At 38.1% G+C, this 20,535-nt stretch overlaps 1 protein-coding gene across 2 annotated transcripts in view; it reads right to left on the reverse strand.

Annotated features, from left to right (window-relative positions):
* SLC9A9 (solute carrier family 9 member A9) overlaps nucleotides 1-20,535 on the reverse strand; it is a 171,102-nt gene that overhangs the window by 54,811 nt on the left and 95,756 nt on the right. For both annotated transcript variants that reach the window (XM_036388794.2, XM_036388793.2), the window contains exons 11-12: nucleotides 18,984-19,095; nucleotides 13,474-13,627 (exon numbers count right to left, since the gene is read on the reverse strand). In XM_036388794.2, the coding sequence (XP_036244687.1) occupies nucleotides 13,474-13,627; nucleotides 18,984-19,095 (266 nt within the window). The remainder of the gene's footprint in view (nucleotides 1-13,473; nucleotides 13,628-18,983; nucleotides 19,096-20,535) is intronic.

The raw sequence follows: 20,535 nt of genomic DNA on the forward strand, positions 1-20,535 counted from the left end.
TTATACAGAAAAGTTTTGCCTAAATTTTCATTTTCTGATGTACACAGTGCCAATAATTATTACTCTTTTGTTTAAATGGCAGAATGACACCTGTGCACGTTTGTGTCAAAACACACTTTAAAGCCACTTTAAATACAGCAGGATGAAGAGCAGTGTCTTTTCTGAAGGCAATGTTCTAAGACACTGCTTAATGGAAAATTTAACTTTTCATTTCTTTTCCACCACTTTGCTTTTCAGCAACACAGAATAAAACAATGACTCAAAGACACCCATTTTATTTAATTTTTTTTAGTATACCATTTAAAACCTCAAACATGGAGGTTTATTCAGGAGTATTATATCCTCCTGATATAACAAATATCAATTAATGCATAATGGTCTTTTTGACAGAGTGACTATAGAATTGCTGGAAAAGTGTGCTTCCCTTTATCTAGTGTTTATGCTGTTCAATGTTGTTTTCATTTCATGAGTTGTTTGATAATTGCACTCTTTAGTTTAAACAGTGCAGATTCTGTTGATTTTAAATTTGTTTTTGCAATATAATCCTTCCTTAAGAAACTTGGCCATCCTTACCAGTTTCAAGCAATACATTTAGATCTTCTGTGACTGTTTAAAACACTATTTAGGCCATTCATACAAAAACTTACTGTATCTAAAATAGATACAGATCTATTTATGATCTATGTATTTGCACTGTTTGTAATGTGAGGGAATGCAAAGCTGTTACTGACATAAATTTGTGTGTGCATGCTCACAGACACCCTCCAAGCCCTTGAGCTGCAGAGGTTTCAGTGAGGAAAAAATATTTTCTGGTGCAATTGGCAAATTGGGACCAGATGTCATCCAAAACTGAGACCTGCCAGTGGCACAGGGCTCATGGAGCAGCAGATCTGGCTTTGGGACAGAGCTGTTCTGGGGGTTTTGTTTCCTTTTCACTTTCCAGATGACTTTCACTTGTACAGCAACACCAATGAAGATAGACACTTGTTAGCTAGTTATTGTGGTTATCAAGAACTATAGGAAATGCCCTTATTTCACAGTGTGCAAAGGCCCTTTGTAGAGTTCAGAAAGTGCTAGGCTTGGGGTTGTTCTGAATTGTTTTTACTCACACTTTTCTTGAATTGTTTTTACTCACATTTCTAAATATGCATGACTTGGGAAAAATTTGTTTATTTGGAGAGAATAAGAGCTTAAATGGAATGTAAATGATCCAGAAGCTTGGGTCTGGTGCCCTAACAGATGAAATTAAACTTGTGTACGTGCATTTGTGTTGTGTTACATTGTACTCAGGAGAATGGAGGAACTATCAGGCATTTGTTCTGCATTTGAGCTTTCTTATTCTGGCAAAGCAAATGTCTCAGATGTCAATGTTAGCTTTTTCCTTTTGTGTCAGCAACTCAGCTGTGGCTGCAAACCTCTCGATTCTGCTCGTTCTGTTGATCTCAAGTCAAAAATTTCCTAATTTTCTTTTGGTAATGAACCAAATTGGCATTTTTGCCATATTTTCAGGGGCCTAGCTTGTAAACATGTGTTTTGAGATTTTATTTATACTGCCTGCACCAATCCTTGCAAACTTTTCATGAGCAGCCAGGAGGAGGGTTAATCACCTTTGTTGAACAGTTCTTATTAATTGGGAAACACTGGTAAAACAATTTCATTTTAATTAAATCAAGTCTCTTTTCTCACAAGTGCATTTGAAGACACTCCTCAAAGTTTCTAGTGTTTGGGGTTTTAAATTTAAATTTTATTTTGTCTTCTCTCTGTAGCCATATACAGCTTGAGCAATAATCCTGAAGCACCCAGTTGAAGTTTAAAATGAGTTCAGGGGAAAAGGAGTTCTGGAAGGATGAGATAGGGAGTGTGCTATAAAGTTTCATAGTTTTATTTAAGCTTCTTTTGTTGCTCTGTTGTGTGTTTGGAGGTGTTTGCTGCATCATAGTTAAGAAAAGGACTCCATTCCCATTGCCTTCTTGTAAAAATAAGAATAAACTGCTGTATGTAGCAGCTATGAGCTATCTGAATTCTAGCTGTGATGACAAGAAAAGCAATAGCTTGCATGAGATTAAGAAGAGACAAAGTGAGAAAGTGGAGTGAGAAATTGCCTTGATCAGGGATTCTGAAAGTACAGTCTACTTCTGCCTACAGGCCAAGAAAATAAATGAATGTCATTATGACATCCTGCACCAGCTAAGGATCTGTCCCCATTTCTCCACTGCCACTCAGCTTCCCTGGGGCTCTAAGTACCTCTCTGTGGCCAGTGACTTCAGGCAATGTGATATTTCTGTCAGTGTATTCATAAATATGTGATGGTATTGGCTTCAGGTTCCTGTCTTACTGAGCAGAGCAGTAAACTTCAGAGCTGAAGGGCAAGTCTAATGCCTAAAACAAGTCTAATGCCTAAAACTCCCCATAGATACACAGAATAATTTAGGCTGGAAAGGACCTTTAAGATTGTAGAGTTCAACCATTAGCCCAGTACTGCCAAATCCACAACTAAATCCTGGGCCACGTCTACATCTGGAAAGGCAAGAGCCTTCTTCCCTTCTTTTGTGAAACAAAGAAAAGATTACTTAATTTTACTTTTTAAAGTGCATCATTACTCCTTTCTGGGACGTGTAAGTTGAGATGTTTATAATAAATTGTATCAATATTTGCTTAATCTAACTTGGGGAGCTTGTCACTTATTTAGAATTCTGCTTTTCAATGTAAGTGATAGGAAAGTGGCACACATCCATAATGACTTAGAATTCAAAGTCAAAGAAATGCTCTGATGGAGAATTCAATGTCTTTTTTCCCAGTATTGCATTGAGCATAAATAAGAAAATACATTGGCTGCAGACTGTGTTTTGGAATTAAGCTGAGAAAATAGAATTCAAATTCAAGTATATGTATATGTAAGGGTTACTAGATCAGAAAGCATGTGAGCAGTCATTTTTCTGTAGACTAATGAAATGGAAGACCTGGATTCTGAACTTTACTCTGAAAAGATGAATATATTTTAGCTGATAACTCATTTAAAATGGAACAGAAATACTTGCTTGGACAGAAGCTGACACCTCCTTAGTGAACACATTAGCCACCAGTCTACACAATAATTTTATCTAATTTTCTGGTGAATTAAAATTATTTTCTAACTTCTCTATTTTCCTCACCTCATGATGCATATGCAGCCAGATGAAGAACTGATGAGGTCTGGGCTAGAATTCTTCCAGAAGCGTGGAAGAAATTGAAAGAGGCAGAGGAAGCAAACCATCAAACCCAGGGAGGGAGAGCAGGGCTGCGGCGGCTGTGTCCAGGTGGGAAACAGGCTGCCATGGCATTTGCAGGGATTCCTTGGGGTGGAGATTAGAAAAGCTCAGGGACTGATTAAGACTCAGATCAAGATGCAGGCAGACTCCCTGAACCCACTCTGTAATTCCTGACCAGGCTTAGTGCTCATGAATAAGTGAATAGCAAAGGCATCTGGGTAATTCCAAGGTCACCCTGTACAACCCTGTCTACTTGTACAATAAGAGAAGCAAAGAGTCACTTTTTAGGATTCCTGCTTGGGTATTTTACATAAACAGCACTTAGACATCAACTTTTGAGCAAACATCTTTTCTGTATATTTATTTGCATAGAAAACATTTTGGATTTATAAAACCATAATTTTATGTATGTTTTCAATATCCCTTTATATATATTATTTGTCACTATAACAAAATGGTGTATCTATTTGAAGAAGTAAAAAAATGCAGAAGCAGAATATAATTTCAAGGGCATTGAAACCAAGTACTTCTTGCTGAGATAGGAGGAGATTTTCTCATTTAAAGCTCATCAATGTACTGACCAGCCAGTCACTGTTGGGCTGTTCCTGATAACTCACTATACAAAAGTCTCTATTACATTGTAATTATCTGTTTATTAAAAGCTAAAAGCCCAGACTGCCATACAGAGCCTCGATTACTTAATATCTGCTTTAATTAACTTTTCACAATCAACTAATTCTGGAACAATTTGATAGGCTTGTTATCAAGCATGCCAGACCTGTCCTTCCACTCTACATTGTAAAAAAGAACACCAAGTTCAGAATTTCCAGAGGAATGTTTCATGAAAGTTGAAGTCACAGTTCTCTCCTGCCACAAAGTTCCTCTGCAAACCCAGATGTACCCAGTAATGTTCTTATTTTTTAGGTTCACTATTGTTTTGTTAGAATATTTATGTCATAGTCCATACTTTGCATAAGACCCTTAGGGACTGTAAGACCACAAATCTTCCCAGTTATTCTATACCTTTATTCTTGTTGGAAGACACAAGGTCTGTTTTGGGTTTTTATTTTTTTGATGTAGAGTTTAAAATTGGAATGCAATGTTTTTGGCACTTTGTGGAATACTTGATAACAGAAGAGAAAACCACGGGAAAGCTTAAAAAAACTGAGAAAGTTTGAAAACTTTTGGGTTTTTTCTTATTGAAATGATATTTTAGGTCATGCTGAAAACTTTTATCCCTTCTAAATGAAGCATTCATTTAATATTTTCTTGCTGAAGTAATTCTAGTATTCTTAGTTGAACAAAATAGGAGAAGGATGAACATGCACACTTTGGAAATTATGCAAACTAACAAATATGAAAGCCATTAATTCCATGCTCTATTTTTTAGTGCAGCTGACAGCATCACACAGTTCTTAAAATATCAAAGTTCAGTGAGTTTTGAGACCAATTATTTTGCAGAAAGCATCAGTTTCTGACCAATAAAAGGAAGAATTAAGCAGTATCTTGTTCAATGCTTACTGACCAGGAATATAAGATTCATCTTAGTAAATATGATCCTTATTTTTTCTAGAGTCCATGTTGATACCACATATTTATCTCAAACTTTTAAAGGCTCAAACTATTTTTCTGTACCTTTTGCTCACCTTCAAATGATACAGTTTTGACATATGCATGAAATAAGCTGGGTTTATGCTTGCTCCAATTTAATTCTGACAGAGTAGTTAGAGCTCCAGATTAATTTGGGATATTTTGGTAGAAAGCAATAAATCATCAGTCTCATTCCAAAGATCCAAATAATTAAGTTGTTCCCTAGCACTATTTCCTGATAGGTTTATTTGGTTCTTTGTAACTTGAATAACTTCATTATGTTGACTGCTGCATAGCAGTTATCTTTTGTATGACAAGGAGAAAAGTGTTAATAGGAGAATAAAGTTACTGCATTAGATGGAAGAAAACTTTTTTAGCATACTCAGACACATCAAAGCAGCAGTATTTTAAAATAGGATAAACTATATAGTTTAATTGACACAAATCTAGCTGGATGGTTTCTATTCCAAATTATAGATTTTTTTAATAGTTTTCTGGAACTATTCAGAGGTTTTGGCCTGTGGAAAGTTAATCTTATCATTTGCTGCTAGTAAACTGAGGGCATGAATCTTTTATTGTTGTGTAATTTTCCTTCTCTCCTGTACCAAATAGTCTAGCAATAAAAGTGTATCTTTCATATCTTTCTTTTTCTGTTTTCAATAGCCATGTGTAGCTAGAAATACAAGCTGTGTGAGGTGGGATTTAACTGTCTGCCCTGTTAGGAGACTGTGCTCAAAATTAGACCCCTCTGGCCAATAAAGACCAACAGAGTTGATAGCTGGAGTCATGTACAAGTCATGCACCAGTCACAATTGCAATCCAACATCCCCTATTCAACATCTGCCCTGGACTGCCTTCACAGCTGCAGTCAGAAAGCCAAGACCTTTGTATTTTAGTCTTTTATTTTGTTTCAAGCACAAATGTTTATAAATCTTGTTTAGTGCCATTCAGGCAAAATGCTGTGGTGAATAACTGAGAGATCAAATGCACACCTTATCTTTGCAGAGAAGTACCTTGCAAATAAATGACAGGCATTTCAGGAGATCACTGAGATTCATTACCTGGATGATTTCTCATTTTCAGATAGGAATGAAAGGAAATTATCCAATTTCTTTTTCTTATAATAACAGCCAATACATTTATTGTCCAATTTTATAGTGCTTCTTGATTTATAGCATTTCCCAGGCTCATCATGCTCTAGCTACCACTGCAAAAGCAGTTCCCATCTTAACCCTTTCAGGGTGGCTGTCCCCCAAGAAATGCTCAAAGATGATTTCATGTGTGATGTTGAGCTCCTCTGAAGCAGAAGGCCTTTCTAATATGGCTTCAGGCAGGAACCCCAGACCATTTGCTATTTCTTGTAATTACTACATACACATGAAGTGCTTTCATACGCACAAATCCAGAACTGGTGGCAAAACCAAAGAAAAAGTAGCAAATCTAGCAATATTTTTGTATTAAAAAAGATCCTTGACTCAGTTCTAACCCAGTATTTTAGCCTGTGCTACTACAGGGGATCAAGGGGAACAAAGTGATAAACCAGCATCTGATCTTCTGCTCTCTGTGACCCATGTGACATGTAATCAATACATTACCATGCAAATTAGTCAAATGCTGAATGACAACGATCTCTTGGCTAAACCTTTCTGCCTTTTCCACTGTCTCCCTGGTCCAGTTGCTCCCCCCCTGCTGGGTAGGTGAGTTACTGGGTGCACAGAGAGGGACTGGCAGCCATGCAGTTTCCTAAGTGAATCACAAATTCCTATTTTTCTGTTGTACCCAGAATATTGTGCACAAACAATGATGGAGCTCATCAGCAAAACAGTGTGTCTTGAAGATAATGCTCCTGCAAAAACTCTGGGACAACATTTCCTCTGAGCCTTTATGGTGGGCTGTCCATGAATGCATGAAAGATTCCTTGTTAGTTTAATTTTACTTGAATAATTTTCATGGTGTTCTTCACAATTGTGAAAATCCCTTTTTAAACAGCAATGTGGATCTTGTGACCTGAGAATCTGCACATTGATCAGTAACATCCTAAGGCTGAGGAGAGCCTGGCGTCAGCAATGTGTTTTCTCATGTATATGCCTTGAGTGATAATGCAGGAATATTCAAGCTATCATCAGTATAAAAGGTGCCAGGCAAAGGCTGTCCTGTAGATGTTCACAGGAACAAATAGTTGGCAGCTAAAGACAGTATATTAAAAATAGTTGCGGCATTTATGATTAGACTTGTTAGATTAAATTACAGCTGTTTCTGTATTTCAGCGGGTTTTTTTAGGATTAAATGCTTTTCCAAGCAAAGACAGGGTGATCCCTTTTGAAGGTGTGTCTGGGTGAAAAAATTCTCAGTGGGCTGAAGAGACCTGGCTGAAATTGGCCTCTCAACAAGAGTGTTTATTGCAGTGTGATTTAAATACATACTGTACCATGGCTAAAGAGCAATATGACCCTGCAAACCAGATCAAACTTTGTTTATTGGAGCTATATTTGTTACTGAGAGGGAACAACAGTTAGGCTGATTATGACTGTTCTAAACACAAAACAAAATAATAACCAGTACAAAGTGCACAGAAATACAACCATGCTTGAAAATATCCTGCCTTTAATTGCACTGTTCATCTCTATGTTGTGGTCACTTAAAATTACAGTTGAAGATTCTGTTTCCAACAGCAAATAACAACTTCACTTCAACTAAACTGTTTTCCAGGACTCTAGAGGAAATATGACCCAAAGGAATATGGGTCAGAACCGGCTAAGGCCAGGAAACAACATTTAGCTAAACCTTCTCTAAACTGACTTTCCTTCTTATTGACAAACAAGGACAGGAAAATGTGTACCAAGGAATACAAGCAAAATAACTAACAAGGTCCTTAATAGTTTCTAAGTAATGAATTATGGATCATCTGAAGATACGTACACACTCAGCTGGTACATTCAGAGTGTCTCACGGACTAGCCATGTTTCAGGAAGGATAATCCTTGTGTGCCCATGTGAGGGAGAAAGGAAAGCCAAGATGTGTCCTTAGTTTAGAAGTAAATGAGAGGCACTAGAGATCAAACTCCAGTTTGGCTCTAGTTGATAAGGAATGGCTGTAAGGAGATGTACTGTCTCATGCTCTCCTCCATGAGCAGAGAAGCACTCTGTGATGCAGCACAATATTCTGATCAGGGTTCTCTTAACCAGGCTACGGGATCATTCCTCCTTGCCTCAGCTGAGTGCAGCCCAGATCACCTGTCAGGAGGCCATTCTGTCCAGTGCCTTTCTGCAGCACCCCCTTGAACACAGCTGGACACAGAGAATCCTGCTACAGAGTTTGGGAATAATGAAAAGAATATTTTTGTGACTGAAGCAGTAATCCTGGCCAAGATCATGTTCTTATTGTGGTTGCTCTGTCATAAAGTTCTGTCTTTCAGCAGTCTATAACTAGCTGCGAAAGGGCTGAGATAAATACAAAATCATGTTCAACTAACCAGGTTTTTAGGTTGTTTTGTGGTAGACAGCCACAGTCATACACAGTCATGGCACAGCATTTCACCCCACTGCCCATCGACATCCCTAATGAGCCATCCTGCTAAACATATGCACTGCCTTAGACTTTGGTGTTGAAACAAACTATTGGATACTGAAGGATCCAAAATGTTGGCTCCTTCTGTTGAGTGAGATGCTTCTGCTGAGAATGTGAGTTTGGTCAGCCTTGGTCATGCCCCAAAAATGGGTAATACGAGGCCTCAGTACTTAGAGAAAGTTGGATGTTTGGAACTGAAGTTTTAGGTGAACTAGAAATGGTGTGATTTTAAGGGCAGCCAGGCACACAGACAGCTCTTTTCTAAAATACATTTATCAACAGCAATGGCCAGATAGGCACAGTAGTAAAAGCTACTATTCAAAGCTACTCAGTATTTGTTTAGATTATGGAATAGAATTCTTCCTATTAACTGAAGAACAGCTGCAAAGAGATGCACAAAGAGTCTGGAAATCTCTTGGCAAACATTTACACAGAAGGTGATGATAAACAAACAAGACCTAATACCTAGCACAATGCTTTTATAGGACATGTTTTATTAACAGCTTTGAATTTTTGCACTGCTTGTCAGGAGAATCCTTTATCCTCAAGCCTCTCAGTGCAGATTTACTGTAAAATGTAGCTCTCTATTTTTAATCAGAGTATGGGGAATGAAGGGAATCATATATCCAAAAGCATTAGCAAGTAATGCTCAGCATCTCTGAAGGCACATTTATTGAATAGTTCAATTTGACTGGGAACTTAAATGGCTCTCTCTGTTTTGGTGTTGATGTATTATGGAATTATTCTCACATGCTGATCCAGGTTTATTCATTGTCTGCCAAGAACTGAATATTGTAGTCCTTTCACATGGGGAGTAAAAGCAATTCTTTTTCCTGTTACAACTTTAAGACATAGTCAAAGGACAATGTATTACTTAGGGAGGTGGTGCAGCTGCTCCCAGTGTGGCAGCTGACAGTGCTGTAAACACCTGCACCACTTCTGTGCTGGGAGGTGCTGCTGCTGCACCAGACAATTGGGAACTCGTAAATACAACCTCATCTTCAGAAAGGGAACACCCAACTCTCCCTGAAACTCAGAGTTTCAGGTGTTTAGAAAGCAGACAGCTAAAATAAATAAGATATTTCCAAAAGTGTACGTTTCATTCTTTTAGAATAAAGTGAAGAAATATTCAGTCTTTGCCAAGAATTTTAAGACTCATTTTGAAGGGTGTTGTGTATGAGTAAATGCAGTAGTAAAATGAGAATTATTGGCATGGATTTCTGTTAAAACTGTGTTTTGACATGTAGACACATTGAGCCATAAATTCTGTTATTAGCAGGTCATATTTCCAAAGCTTTAAGAACTTTTCTTAGATTCAAGATATAGTTTAAGTAGGAATATATATTTAAATATAATTTATTTGTTAAATAAAGGGAGGAAGAATTATTATTAATAAATTTAGTGGATTCCTGGGATACATTTCAGCTTTTTTTTTCCACAAGCTCTTAGCTGGTTTCTCGTGACACAGCTGATTGATGCTGCTGCATTACATGGGAGATAGAAGTTGAGCCTTTTTAGGTAGCACATGGTTATTTTTGATAGTGTATCTTACTATATGTTTTAGCAACAATTTGCAAATGTTGTATAAGCCATACATATTCCTGGAATAAATCTACTGGTAGTTATCTCTGAGGCCACATCTTTTCTCTAAAAATAGAGTGACAGATTATATTTACATTATGTTAAATTTCAACTGAAAAAGAAAACGCAGATCTGATGGTATTGCTGTGAGGAGAGGGGGAAAGTTATGGGAATCCAATTATTATGGAGACAAAGACTGATTTCTTTCAGAAGTTTCATTCGTACTCTTATTTATAGTTGTCATTGTAAGGGAATTAAGGTGTAAGGGAATTGTCATTCCCTTCTACACCAAGTGTCCTGATCACTGTTAAGAGAAATGCTCAATGTAAATTATGGAGAAAGCAATAAATAATTGAAACATGGTATAATATGTGGCAATGATATACAGCAAGAAGGCTGTAGAGATCTGAGTACTACCTTCTGCCCTAACACTGTAATGCATTATGCCAGAGTAAATGGTAAATATATGGGTGTGAGCTCTTTCTGATTTATGTTATTTTTACATATCTTGAACTGAATGGATGATAGATTTATTTATCTTTTAAATCCAAACTGTGGGTAAATTGGTCTGTACCATATAAACCCAAGAATTTATCTCTAGGATAAGACTGAGCTGATTGACCTTGAGGAGTTCAGAGTTGCATCTCCTGAACTAATGATAGGAACTGGACCCTATTTCACAGAGGGAGAGGGGACACAAAACAGTGCATGTGAATGAGAATCAATCTATCCAAATAGATTCAGAAATGACTTGCTCTTCTCTTTTAGTCTCTGAATACCTCCACATGAATTTAATACATTATCTGCTGGATAATAATTTTATGATGAAAAATTGGCAAAAAAAGCACACTCTGTTTGTGACTGTTACTTACTTGATTGTGCTGTTTTTGACATTCTCTCCTGAGAAGGTTTACCTATACAGCAACTTGTTTCTGTAGGGAAAGTCAGTGTAGTCACTGTGACCATTCCTATATTTTGATTTCCCATAAGCACTATTTTGAGAAGGTGAGTACCTTTAGTTGTTTGGATTAACTGAGCTGGCACTGTGCTTTGAGTGGGACTGACAGTGGTAGATGTGGTTCCCTGGAGCACTGGGAATCTCACAGAGGAATTTCAAGCTGCCCTGGGAAGGTGCCTGAGCAATGTTTGCATCAGCTGATCACAAAGGGCTGCTGTGAGACCAGACCCCCTCTTCTGTGCTCATAGCCATGCTTGCAGCATTTCTCTGGCTTCAGCCCTTTTTTCTGTAATTGATGGCAGACAAACCCTTTCCAATAAATCTCTTCAGAGACAATCATATAATTTTTGTACTTGTAATGCAGTTTCTGTGGCTTTGTGAGTGGAACCCTCCAAGCTAGGTTGAAAAATACCATCTTTTTCTTCTAAAGAACTATGGGGATAGATGCAGCTCAGAGCTGCTGTTCAGGCACAGGTGCCAGCATGCTAAGCAAGCTGGGGTCATTTGCCACAGCTCCATAACTTTCCTTAGCAAACTCATCTGCCAGAATCCATACAAGTGTCAATTGTCGTGAATTACCACCACCTTTGAATACAATTACTTAGCAAAATTCGTTAAGACTAAAAAGATAAATGCTGGTAGCTAAGGAAAAAAGTCCACACTGAGGTGTAATAAATTATAAATACAATTAAATATCTTCACTAGAAGGAGAAATCAGAGCCTCAAGATAAATTTGTAATTAAAGATGTCTATTTAAAATTTTATCTCTGACCTCCTCATAATTTATGAAGATATATGTTCCAGTGTCAAGAAAGTAAGTGTAAATTATGAACCTAATATCTTTATAGTAAGAAAATCGATATCCTGATTACAAACTCAATTTATTTTATTGATAAAAATGTCTGGCAGATCCGATGGGATTCAGAGGAAATCCTCAGAGATAAGCATTTCAAATCAGTAATGATTGTCTACTTTCAGTGTCTTGGGTGAAATCTATTGTACAAGAGTCTAGAGAAAGAAGCATGTGCACTGAACAGTATAAACAGTTAATATGAGAGTCAGCCCCTCACTTGTGCTCTTGGGGGGCTTTGCACTTCTGGGTAGCACTAAGGAGCAGAAGAAATGCCCTTGCATCCAATTAATTTCCTTGTTAGTGAAAGCACTTCACAATCTTAATTTAAAAATCCCCTTGAGAGCTAACCACGAGGGGCATCTAGAGACCCAAGCTCTCAATCTGCACGTTGACTACTCAGACTGCACATTGCTGCCAGCCTTTTCTCCTTACTGTATTCTCAGCATTACTCCTTATCTCCTGTTATAGAAACCCAGACTGACTTGCTCCCCAAGATCTACTGAGAAAGCTCTTCCTCACCCGCCTTTCTGTTGCCACACAGAAAAACTCTTGCTGACTGACAGTGAAAAAGTGGCAAATCTCAGAAAGATGACTGATAGTGCCAGAGTGTATCCAAACTGTAATGGCCTTGATTGACATTATGGGACATGAGGCATGTCATGAAGAAGAATCAAACTGTCACAGAAATAGAAAACCTCCACACTGTACATGGATGCCTGTATCCGTGTTTCTCCAGTACACTTGTACACTAGTCCTTATTTTGTCTGCAATTTTATCTATGCTCTTTGTAAAAGCCCCAATTTGGTTATCTTCAGCTGCTATTTTATAGCAAGAGTCTGACATGAAGGCTTGTAATCAGACATCATTTTGTAAACAAGGAAAACATATGCTATATATAGAATAAATGATAAGGACTTGTGAATTGCAGGCCTATCTTGATACTGAGGATTTCTGTGGTGATCTTGCAAATCACAGCAGGGAGTTCTGAATGGATTGTGAAGTAACCAGAATCAATAACCAGCATGAGTACACTCATTATTAAAAGTTAGGTTTCAAAAAAGCACACTTGGAAGGACATTGCATTTAAATTAGATCCTTTTTACTCCAGTTTTCTATGTCCCTCTCACTTGTAATTTAACCTCCCTTGTCATTCATTGCTCTCTGTGAATACAAGTAACTATGAAGTAATTAAAAAAATAATATAGTGAAGAAAAATATATAAAACAATGCATAATAAATTAATGCCTGAATGAGGCAGCAGTGGAGGAAGATTTTTCCAGCATATTCTCATTATAATCAGAAATACACCATTTATTAGATGTTTGTGAAGTAACTACATATTTTAGGATGAGGGCAAAATCTGCCTGTATAGCTCTTTCCTCAGCAGCAAGGAGGACACTATTAAGATGTATTCATGATGTTTAAAAGAGCAGTAGTGAAACAAACTCTCAGGAAACAAGGATGTGTCTGACCTACATCTAAGCCCATAACAAACTTAGGAAGGACCTGTTCCTTGTGGTCTGGAGCCACCAACAGATGCATAAACCCTCCCTTTGTGTGTCCTAAAGCTCATACAAAGCACACCTAGAAGCATTAGGAAGTTGTAAGGATGTTGCCATGGATCCATAGGGATCCCATTCTGTGCTGCTGGCCGGGGCTGCACAGACAGTACTGACCTGATCTGCAGCCAGGTGAGCATTGGTGTGGTGCCTCCCCCACACACCCAGACTGTGAAGAACACCACCAGCAGGGCTGTGCTGAACATCATCTGCTTGGGCTGCGAGTCCGTGTCCCGAATGGCCAACGCAAATGCAATGGCGCCTCGCAAACCTGGAACGAGACAAGGGGGATGGACTTAATGAGAGAAACAGAGTTTTAATCTTTTCAGTCCAAAGCCAGTTCCAAGGACAGAGGAAATTTTCAGATCATAATCCTGTTTATAAAGTACTGAATCATGCTAACTGAAAGGGTGGGATTTAATGCAGCAAATTTGCAAAAGTACTCTCATATTCACATAATAATCACACTTTTGCTTTAAGTCTACTGAATTCTTTGTCTAGAATAATTGCAAATTAAGTAGGGATCTGAACCTAATGCAGGTTGAAAAAGAAATTTATATTCTCTGTTAAGTGGGACTACTCATGAAGTCAGGAGCAAGTGAAAAAGAGGATTGGCATTAAAATCTGTACCTAAATATGCTACTCATTGCTTCCTTGAAAATATAAAATATATTCCTTTAAAATCATTTAATGTTCTAAGACTAGTCAGAAAAACATGACTTAAAAACAATGAATAGTTTTTCAAACGAAACATCCCCTAAAAGGGGATGCAGAATAAATTAATGTACTTGAAATGTTATAATAGTTGTAGAATTATACACCCACAGAGACTGAACAAACAAGAAATTACAAGGGTGGTGAAAACAGCTAAATGAGTTTAAAAAAAAAAAGCCCCATAGGTAGTAATAAAGGGACTAAATAGGTCTTGACAAAATGCCATGTTTAAAAATTGAGGGGGAAAAAACCTGCTGGTGCCTGCAGCCCTCAGGTTGCATAATACAAACAATACTCCATATTTTCCAATGCCTTTCATTTATCTATTTAAATGTGCTTTATTGTTTTCTAAAAAACTTTCACAAAATAATTCTAGAGAGCAAAGTCATTACGTGTATACATACATGCTGAGTGCAAAAAGTACCTTGCAAAGTATTGAGAAATTAAATCTAGTAATCAAACCTCTTGTAAGGCACTGATGACATATGCAGAATCATTTAATTAACTGCTAAATGCAGCTATTTTTGGCCTAGAACTCAAAAGCTCTTTAAGATTACATAGCTAGAATGAGAATTATTTGGTATAGAAGCTGAGCTTCCAATTTTTTGGTATAGAAGTTTATGCAGGGAACAGCACAAAGCCATTTCTGCAAGGAAGAAGCAGACTGGGGTTGCACTGTCTGAAAATACTCAGTGGAGCAGGTTCAAAACCCTGCAGGCAGACACTGGGCTTTCCTTGGCTTTGCTTTTGTGTAAAAGACATCTCTGAGGATGCAGTGCTTTACTATCTTCTAACAGGGAAAGAGTATAATCTCATTTTAAACTAAGGAGGGAATGAACAACTATTGAAATGGTCTTTATTTCAGTGGTTACAGTGGTAATCTGGATGATTGGAACAGCTACATTTCCCTGGAAAAAAATGTTTTTTCCCACAGTTACAGCACACCTTTAATTTTAAATCTAGAACACCTCTTTTTGTAAGAGGGGATATATATATATATATATATATATATATATATATATATATATATATATACACACACATATTTAGATATAAAAGTTAATTAGTATGTCTTCTTGAGCAGTGGACTGGCTGTTTCTTCAGTTCAGAAAAATAGTGAGTGACTTCTCTGCATTTTTCATTTATAAAAGGCTCAACATGGTCTATAAGAGATAATTCAGTTTCAACTAAAGACATGTCTTAAGTAAAATAAATAAACTAAACAACTAAAGCAGTGGGAAGCAGATGAATACACTTAAAATGTAAAGACTTAATGAGAAGCAAGGAGCACTGCTATACGCCTATATATATATGTATACATCTCTCAAAATACTTTTCAAGTAATAATACAAGTGAAGGAAGGGAATTTTAACAACCTCAGAACATGTTGAGCTATTGAAATGGTCTGAAGTTAAGGAAGATGAAATGTTCTGTAAAACTTCAGGGAAAACTGCCACCAAAGCCCAGTGGGATGACTGGATGCAGTGGATGTTGGTACCTCAGCTCCCGCTGGACAGAGTGGGGCAGCAGAAGGACCAGCTCTGATGAACCATTAGCAGAGATTCTCTCCCCTCATCTTTCAGAGGTGCACTGATGGCAGCTCCTCATCTGTGTTAATCCATTCATCCTTGGGCTGAATCACAGATTTCCTAACAGATATTTTTTTGTGCCAGCCATTAGAGATTGATCTTTAAGCAATACCCTCTAATGGGTCAGAGCCTTCAAAGCAGACCAGCCCAGGGTTAAGCCCCAGAGTCCCCAGAACAGAACCTGTGTGCCCTGTAGGGCTGTTAGCCATCCTTTGCCCACACCCTACACAAACATCTCTCCAAACCCAGCTCTCTGAAGAGCCCATGAGGGCTGGAATGTTTGCTGATGGTGGGAAAAGAATCTGCCAGGAAAGAAGACTTTCTGTGGATAGCCCTGATGTTTTGGTTTCAGCCATAGTTTTTTGCTCTTTTCTTCCTTGCTTTCTTTTCTATTTAGCTGATTTCTTCAATTGCCACTTCCCACCTCTGTGTCTGTATGAATGTGTAGATGTAAATGCCTGCACAATAGCTGTCTGTACATGGGCATCTTTTGGCTTAATGCTGCATTTGTGTTCATCCTTTCAGGCTCCACTGATGCTGTAATCTTATATTAACAGCAACCACCCCTGTAGCACTGTGTCCCACAAGCCTCTCTGTTGCCTATTTATGTGTTGTAGAGAAGAGGAAAGCAGAGTAAAAAGTAAATAAAGATGCTGGGAGAAGAGTGGAAGATGCTATAAAGTCTAAGACTTTAAAATGTTTCTTTTTCACATGAGCAGAGACTGCTGGACTGCTCACTTTAGCTGATGTTCAACTTAATTTGAGAAGCCTGGACTTCATTAGTCCTTGTATAAAGGACTAACCAAGTTTTCATTTCCAATGGAATGTTATCAGGAATCATGATTAAAAACAGTTGTAGACGTGAATCCACCCTCTGTAATGTATTTTTAGAGGAGTGGTAGAAGCAGATAAAGAATGTGATAAATCAAAATCCTTCATAATCCACCTCCAAGCCCAACCCTTCCACCTTTTCTCAACTGTATTGATATGCATCAAAAAGCAGAACTTAGTGACTTCAGGAGAGTTCTTTGCAGAGTAAGGTTTAATCAAAGGCTAATCAACAGTGTACTTGCCTGACCTTAATTGCTTTTCTCAGCAATTTTTCTCAGCAATCACTTTGGTGATTGTGGCAGTAAAACAAGCAGTAAATGTTTGGTGGATTTGGTAATAAGATAGAAAACAAAACTAACCCCAAATTCATTGTTTTCCACATCTGGATGTGTGATGCTGTAGTGAATGAAGGGCATTTTTCCCTGTGATCAACAAGAACCTGATGCTATGCCAGAACAATGAGGATGGTAAAACCCACACTGAAGTGGTGGATGCCCCATCCTTGGAAACACTTGAGGTCAGGCTGGATGGGGCTCTGGGTGACCTGATCTGGTTGAAGATAGCCCTGCTCATTGCAGGGGGCCAGATAACCTTTAAAGGTCCCCTCCAGCCCAAATTGTTCTATGACTGTTGCTACAGATCTTTGTAGATAATTTCCTTCAAACTCAAATTCAATGTCTTGTTTACTCATCAGAAATGTGTCTCTCTCCTGGCAGACACTGTCCTCCCTGTTTATCACTATATGCAGTTTTATCAGTTTATAGCACTATGAATGTTATTGGTAACTAAGCACAAATCTTGGTGCATCTTAAAAAATAGAATTACACAGAAAATCTGTGCATCCTGTGAAGTGTGCAGCTGCTGGCAGCATGAGAGACAGTCTTAATTATTATAGCTGCAGATTATGCCATTACTTTATTATAATGTAAACACATTTTTCTCTACAAAATAGAGGGGGTTTTATCTTTGGAAATAGATACTTTTCTGAGAACTTGAAAATTTATATTTTAGAAGCCTGCAATACTGCTGTTTCAGTTCTCAGCTGCCAGATTGTCCTGGAAAGCTAAAGTGTGTGAGTTCTCACGTTCAGCTGGCTGCAGGCTGCTTTCTGCTTCTGTTCTGTGGAGAATGAAATTTGATTGCAGAAAACGAGGACAGAAAAGTTAAAGAATAAGAGAGATTTCAGAAGGTTTTCCATCCTATACTTTGGCTGATGCAAACCAAAAGCCAAAATGGAGCCCAGGAACTAGATACCAAAAGATATGAAGCTATTTTTCATGCTGCTGTCTAGCTGGCCACCTGCTAGGCTTACCAGGGGGATCTCCAGCTCCAGGTTACCCATGGAGCAATGGCAGGGGAGCAGTTGGGCTGAAAGGCAGCTCCTGCTGGATGTGTCATCATCCCTCACCCCGCTCTCGCCGGAATTAGTGACATTTTCAGTGGCAGCTTTTAGCAGAAGGATTGAATGGGTATAGAAATGAACTGCTGTGTTGCTCTCCAGAGAGTTGGAATTACATAGGCACAAATGAGGCCCCCTGATGTGGAGTACTCCTGATGAGGGAGCTTGAAATGCAGCACATTGTATTTCACTCGTTATCTGGCTAAATGGATCCCTCTACATCAAGGCTGTCAATCAAGAACTTTTATCCATACAAATGTGGAATACATTTTTGCATAAAAAGCAGGAAAATGAAGCAAAAAATGTGCTGAGTTTCTAATTTTAAAAAAATATATCATCAATAGCGTAGGGGTATCTGCATTTCTGTCTTTTACTGAACAGATATACTTGGCTTATAAGTGAGTTTTTCCTAACTAGCATTAGAAAGTCAAGTGGAATTATTTCTAGCTTGTACAAGTAAAAAAATAGGTAATCCAGATGAGCCTTAACAGTTCTGGGGATGATGTGCAAATCAGACTAGAACATGGCTCCCTCTTCTGGATTTTATTTTTTTTTTATTATTCTACAAGGTTAACAAAATCAACAAAATTTAATATCAAGCTGGAATACATATGAAGAGGTCTGTGGAATTGAAATGATCAGGTTTAAAAGTAAAACTGCTCCAGAAGTTTAAGGAATTGCCAAAGGCCATGTCTGATCTGAGTGTGAGCACTAACACTGTCCAAGTTGGGTATTTATTTGCTGCTGTGTAAAATACTCTCAAGTATACTACAGGTGCCTCTAAAACAGCACAGCTTAAAAACATGGTATTCCCAAATTGTCATGAAAGTGTAGACAGATGGGGGACAATGGATTGAAAGACAATGGCTTCCTGGGCAGTGAATTTCCAAAATGTTAATTAAAATAGGGAAAGAGCACAGTGAGGTTGATCACAAGGCATCCATTTGCTTCAGTAGCTTTGGAGAGATGACCTTGAGTTTTAAGATAACAAATTATTTGTGATAAATGTGTTTTTTTGTAGTGATAGTTGACTATTTTTGTCATTCATTAAATGTGGACAGGAGAAATACCAAAAAAGCCAAAATAGCTCTTACCTGAAAACATCATCATGTGCTGAAAGGTCCTGGGAATCTTATGTTTTCGACCCAAATTCAAAAGGAAAGATAGTGGGTATATGTTGGAAGCTCTTGCTACAAAAACTGCCACCTAAAATGTAAGATGTTGAGGAAAATAGTGGACAAACTACCGACAAAACCAGAATTAACCCAAATATTTCTCTAAAATTATTTTTAAGGTGTAATTAAACAAATATGATGTTATCTTTTTAAGTTTTACATGCCATGTTCTAATGCTCCCTGTGCAGTGGCACAGATCTGCCTTTCCCAGACATCCTGGTTTTATATTCATCATTATATATCTCACTTCAATCACTCTACTTCTACTCATGACACTTGTGTCACATGTGACTTCATCTTCAGCTCTTCAGGAAAATGCCCATCATCAATTGCAGAGAGAGCATTATGTCCTTGAGCAGCAATTTTCAGAGACTAAATCTACTTTTGGACCTGATTATTACTTCCTTATTTCCTGGTGATTCATATTGTCTATATCAAGCACTTTTTGCTTTTTCTTCCCCTTCTCAGCTGAGATTCCTCTGATGAAGTTCTTTACTACTCCTCTGTGGAACTATACCAAGTTTCCTTAATTGGAGCCATGAGGCCATTATCAGGTTTAGAGAAAGGCAGTCTGAGCTCCCTGTATATGCTTTTTGCACATTTTGCACGTTTTTTGCCCTTCCCTTGTCTTGTGGCTCAATTATGGCACTCCCAGTCTGAGTGGTCTGGACTGGAGAGCAGTGTAGAGTTTGAGAGGCAATGTCTGAGACCCAGCAGCTGCCCCAGGAGCTGCCTGCAGCTCTGATGCCGTCCTGATTATTCATTTAGAAATTACATATAACAATTACTGCACATCAACAGTGTGCTCCCAACTTTCAAAGCTATTACAGTTCATTTAAAAGTGATAAGCAGAGTCCTGCTGCTCTGAGAAAAAAAAAAATCATTGAATAAATTGTCACTGTGAAAGGAATCTATACTGCTCTAGGAGTAAGATTTATTGAGAAACCATGGCAGAGCTTTTCTTACCTCTTAGGCACATGATGGTGTAAATAATTCCATGTATGCTAGAGATACCAAGTATAAAGAAGGAAAGATCTGAGCAAAGCAGACCTGTGTGATTTTTAAGGACTTCATATCATTTAAGTTGTTTTGGGGAAGTCCTGCTTATGGCACACATCTGTCTGGAGGCAGCTCTCCAGTTTGGGGATCTGCACTGGCTCCAGACAGGAAAAAAGGTTTTGTGTTGCACCTGTACCCACAGATGTGTCCCAATACTTGTCCTAATTTCCCACCCCACTTGTAAACCACTGGCAAAAGTTCCCCAGCAGGTTTAAATCTATTTGCCTATAGCAGAGGAGCAAAACAGCAACTGTCCAAAGAACATGTGCTTACATGCATTGGGGCAGTTATTGGCATATAGGTAATAGATGATTGTGCTTGGAATTGACAATTTACTGATCTTTAGTATTTGAGGAACTGATTGGTTTGTTTGTTGACTTCTTTTTTCACATGGAACATGCATTCTTTTTAT

Source organism: Molothrus ater, chromosome 10, assembly GCF_012460135.2.
Source record: "Molothrus ater isolate BHLD 08-10-18 breed brown headed cowbird chromosome 10, BPBGC_Mater_1.1, whole genome shotgun sequence".
In the NCBI taxonomy this organism is placed as follows: domain Eukaryota; kingdom Metazoa; phylum Chordata; class Aves; order Passeriformes; family Icteridae; genus Molothrus; species Molothrus ater.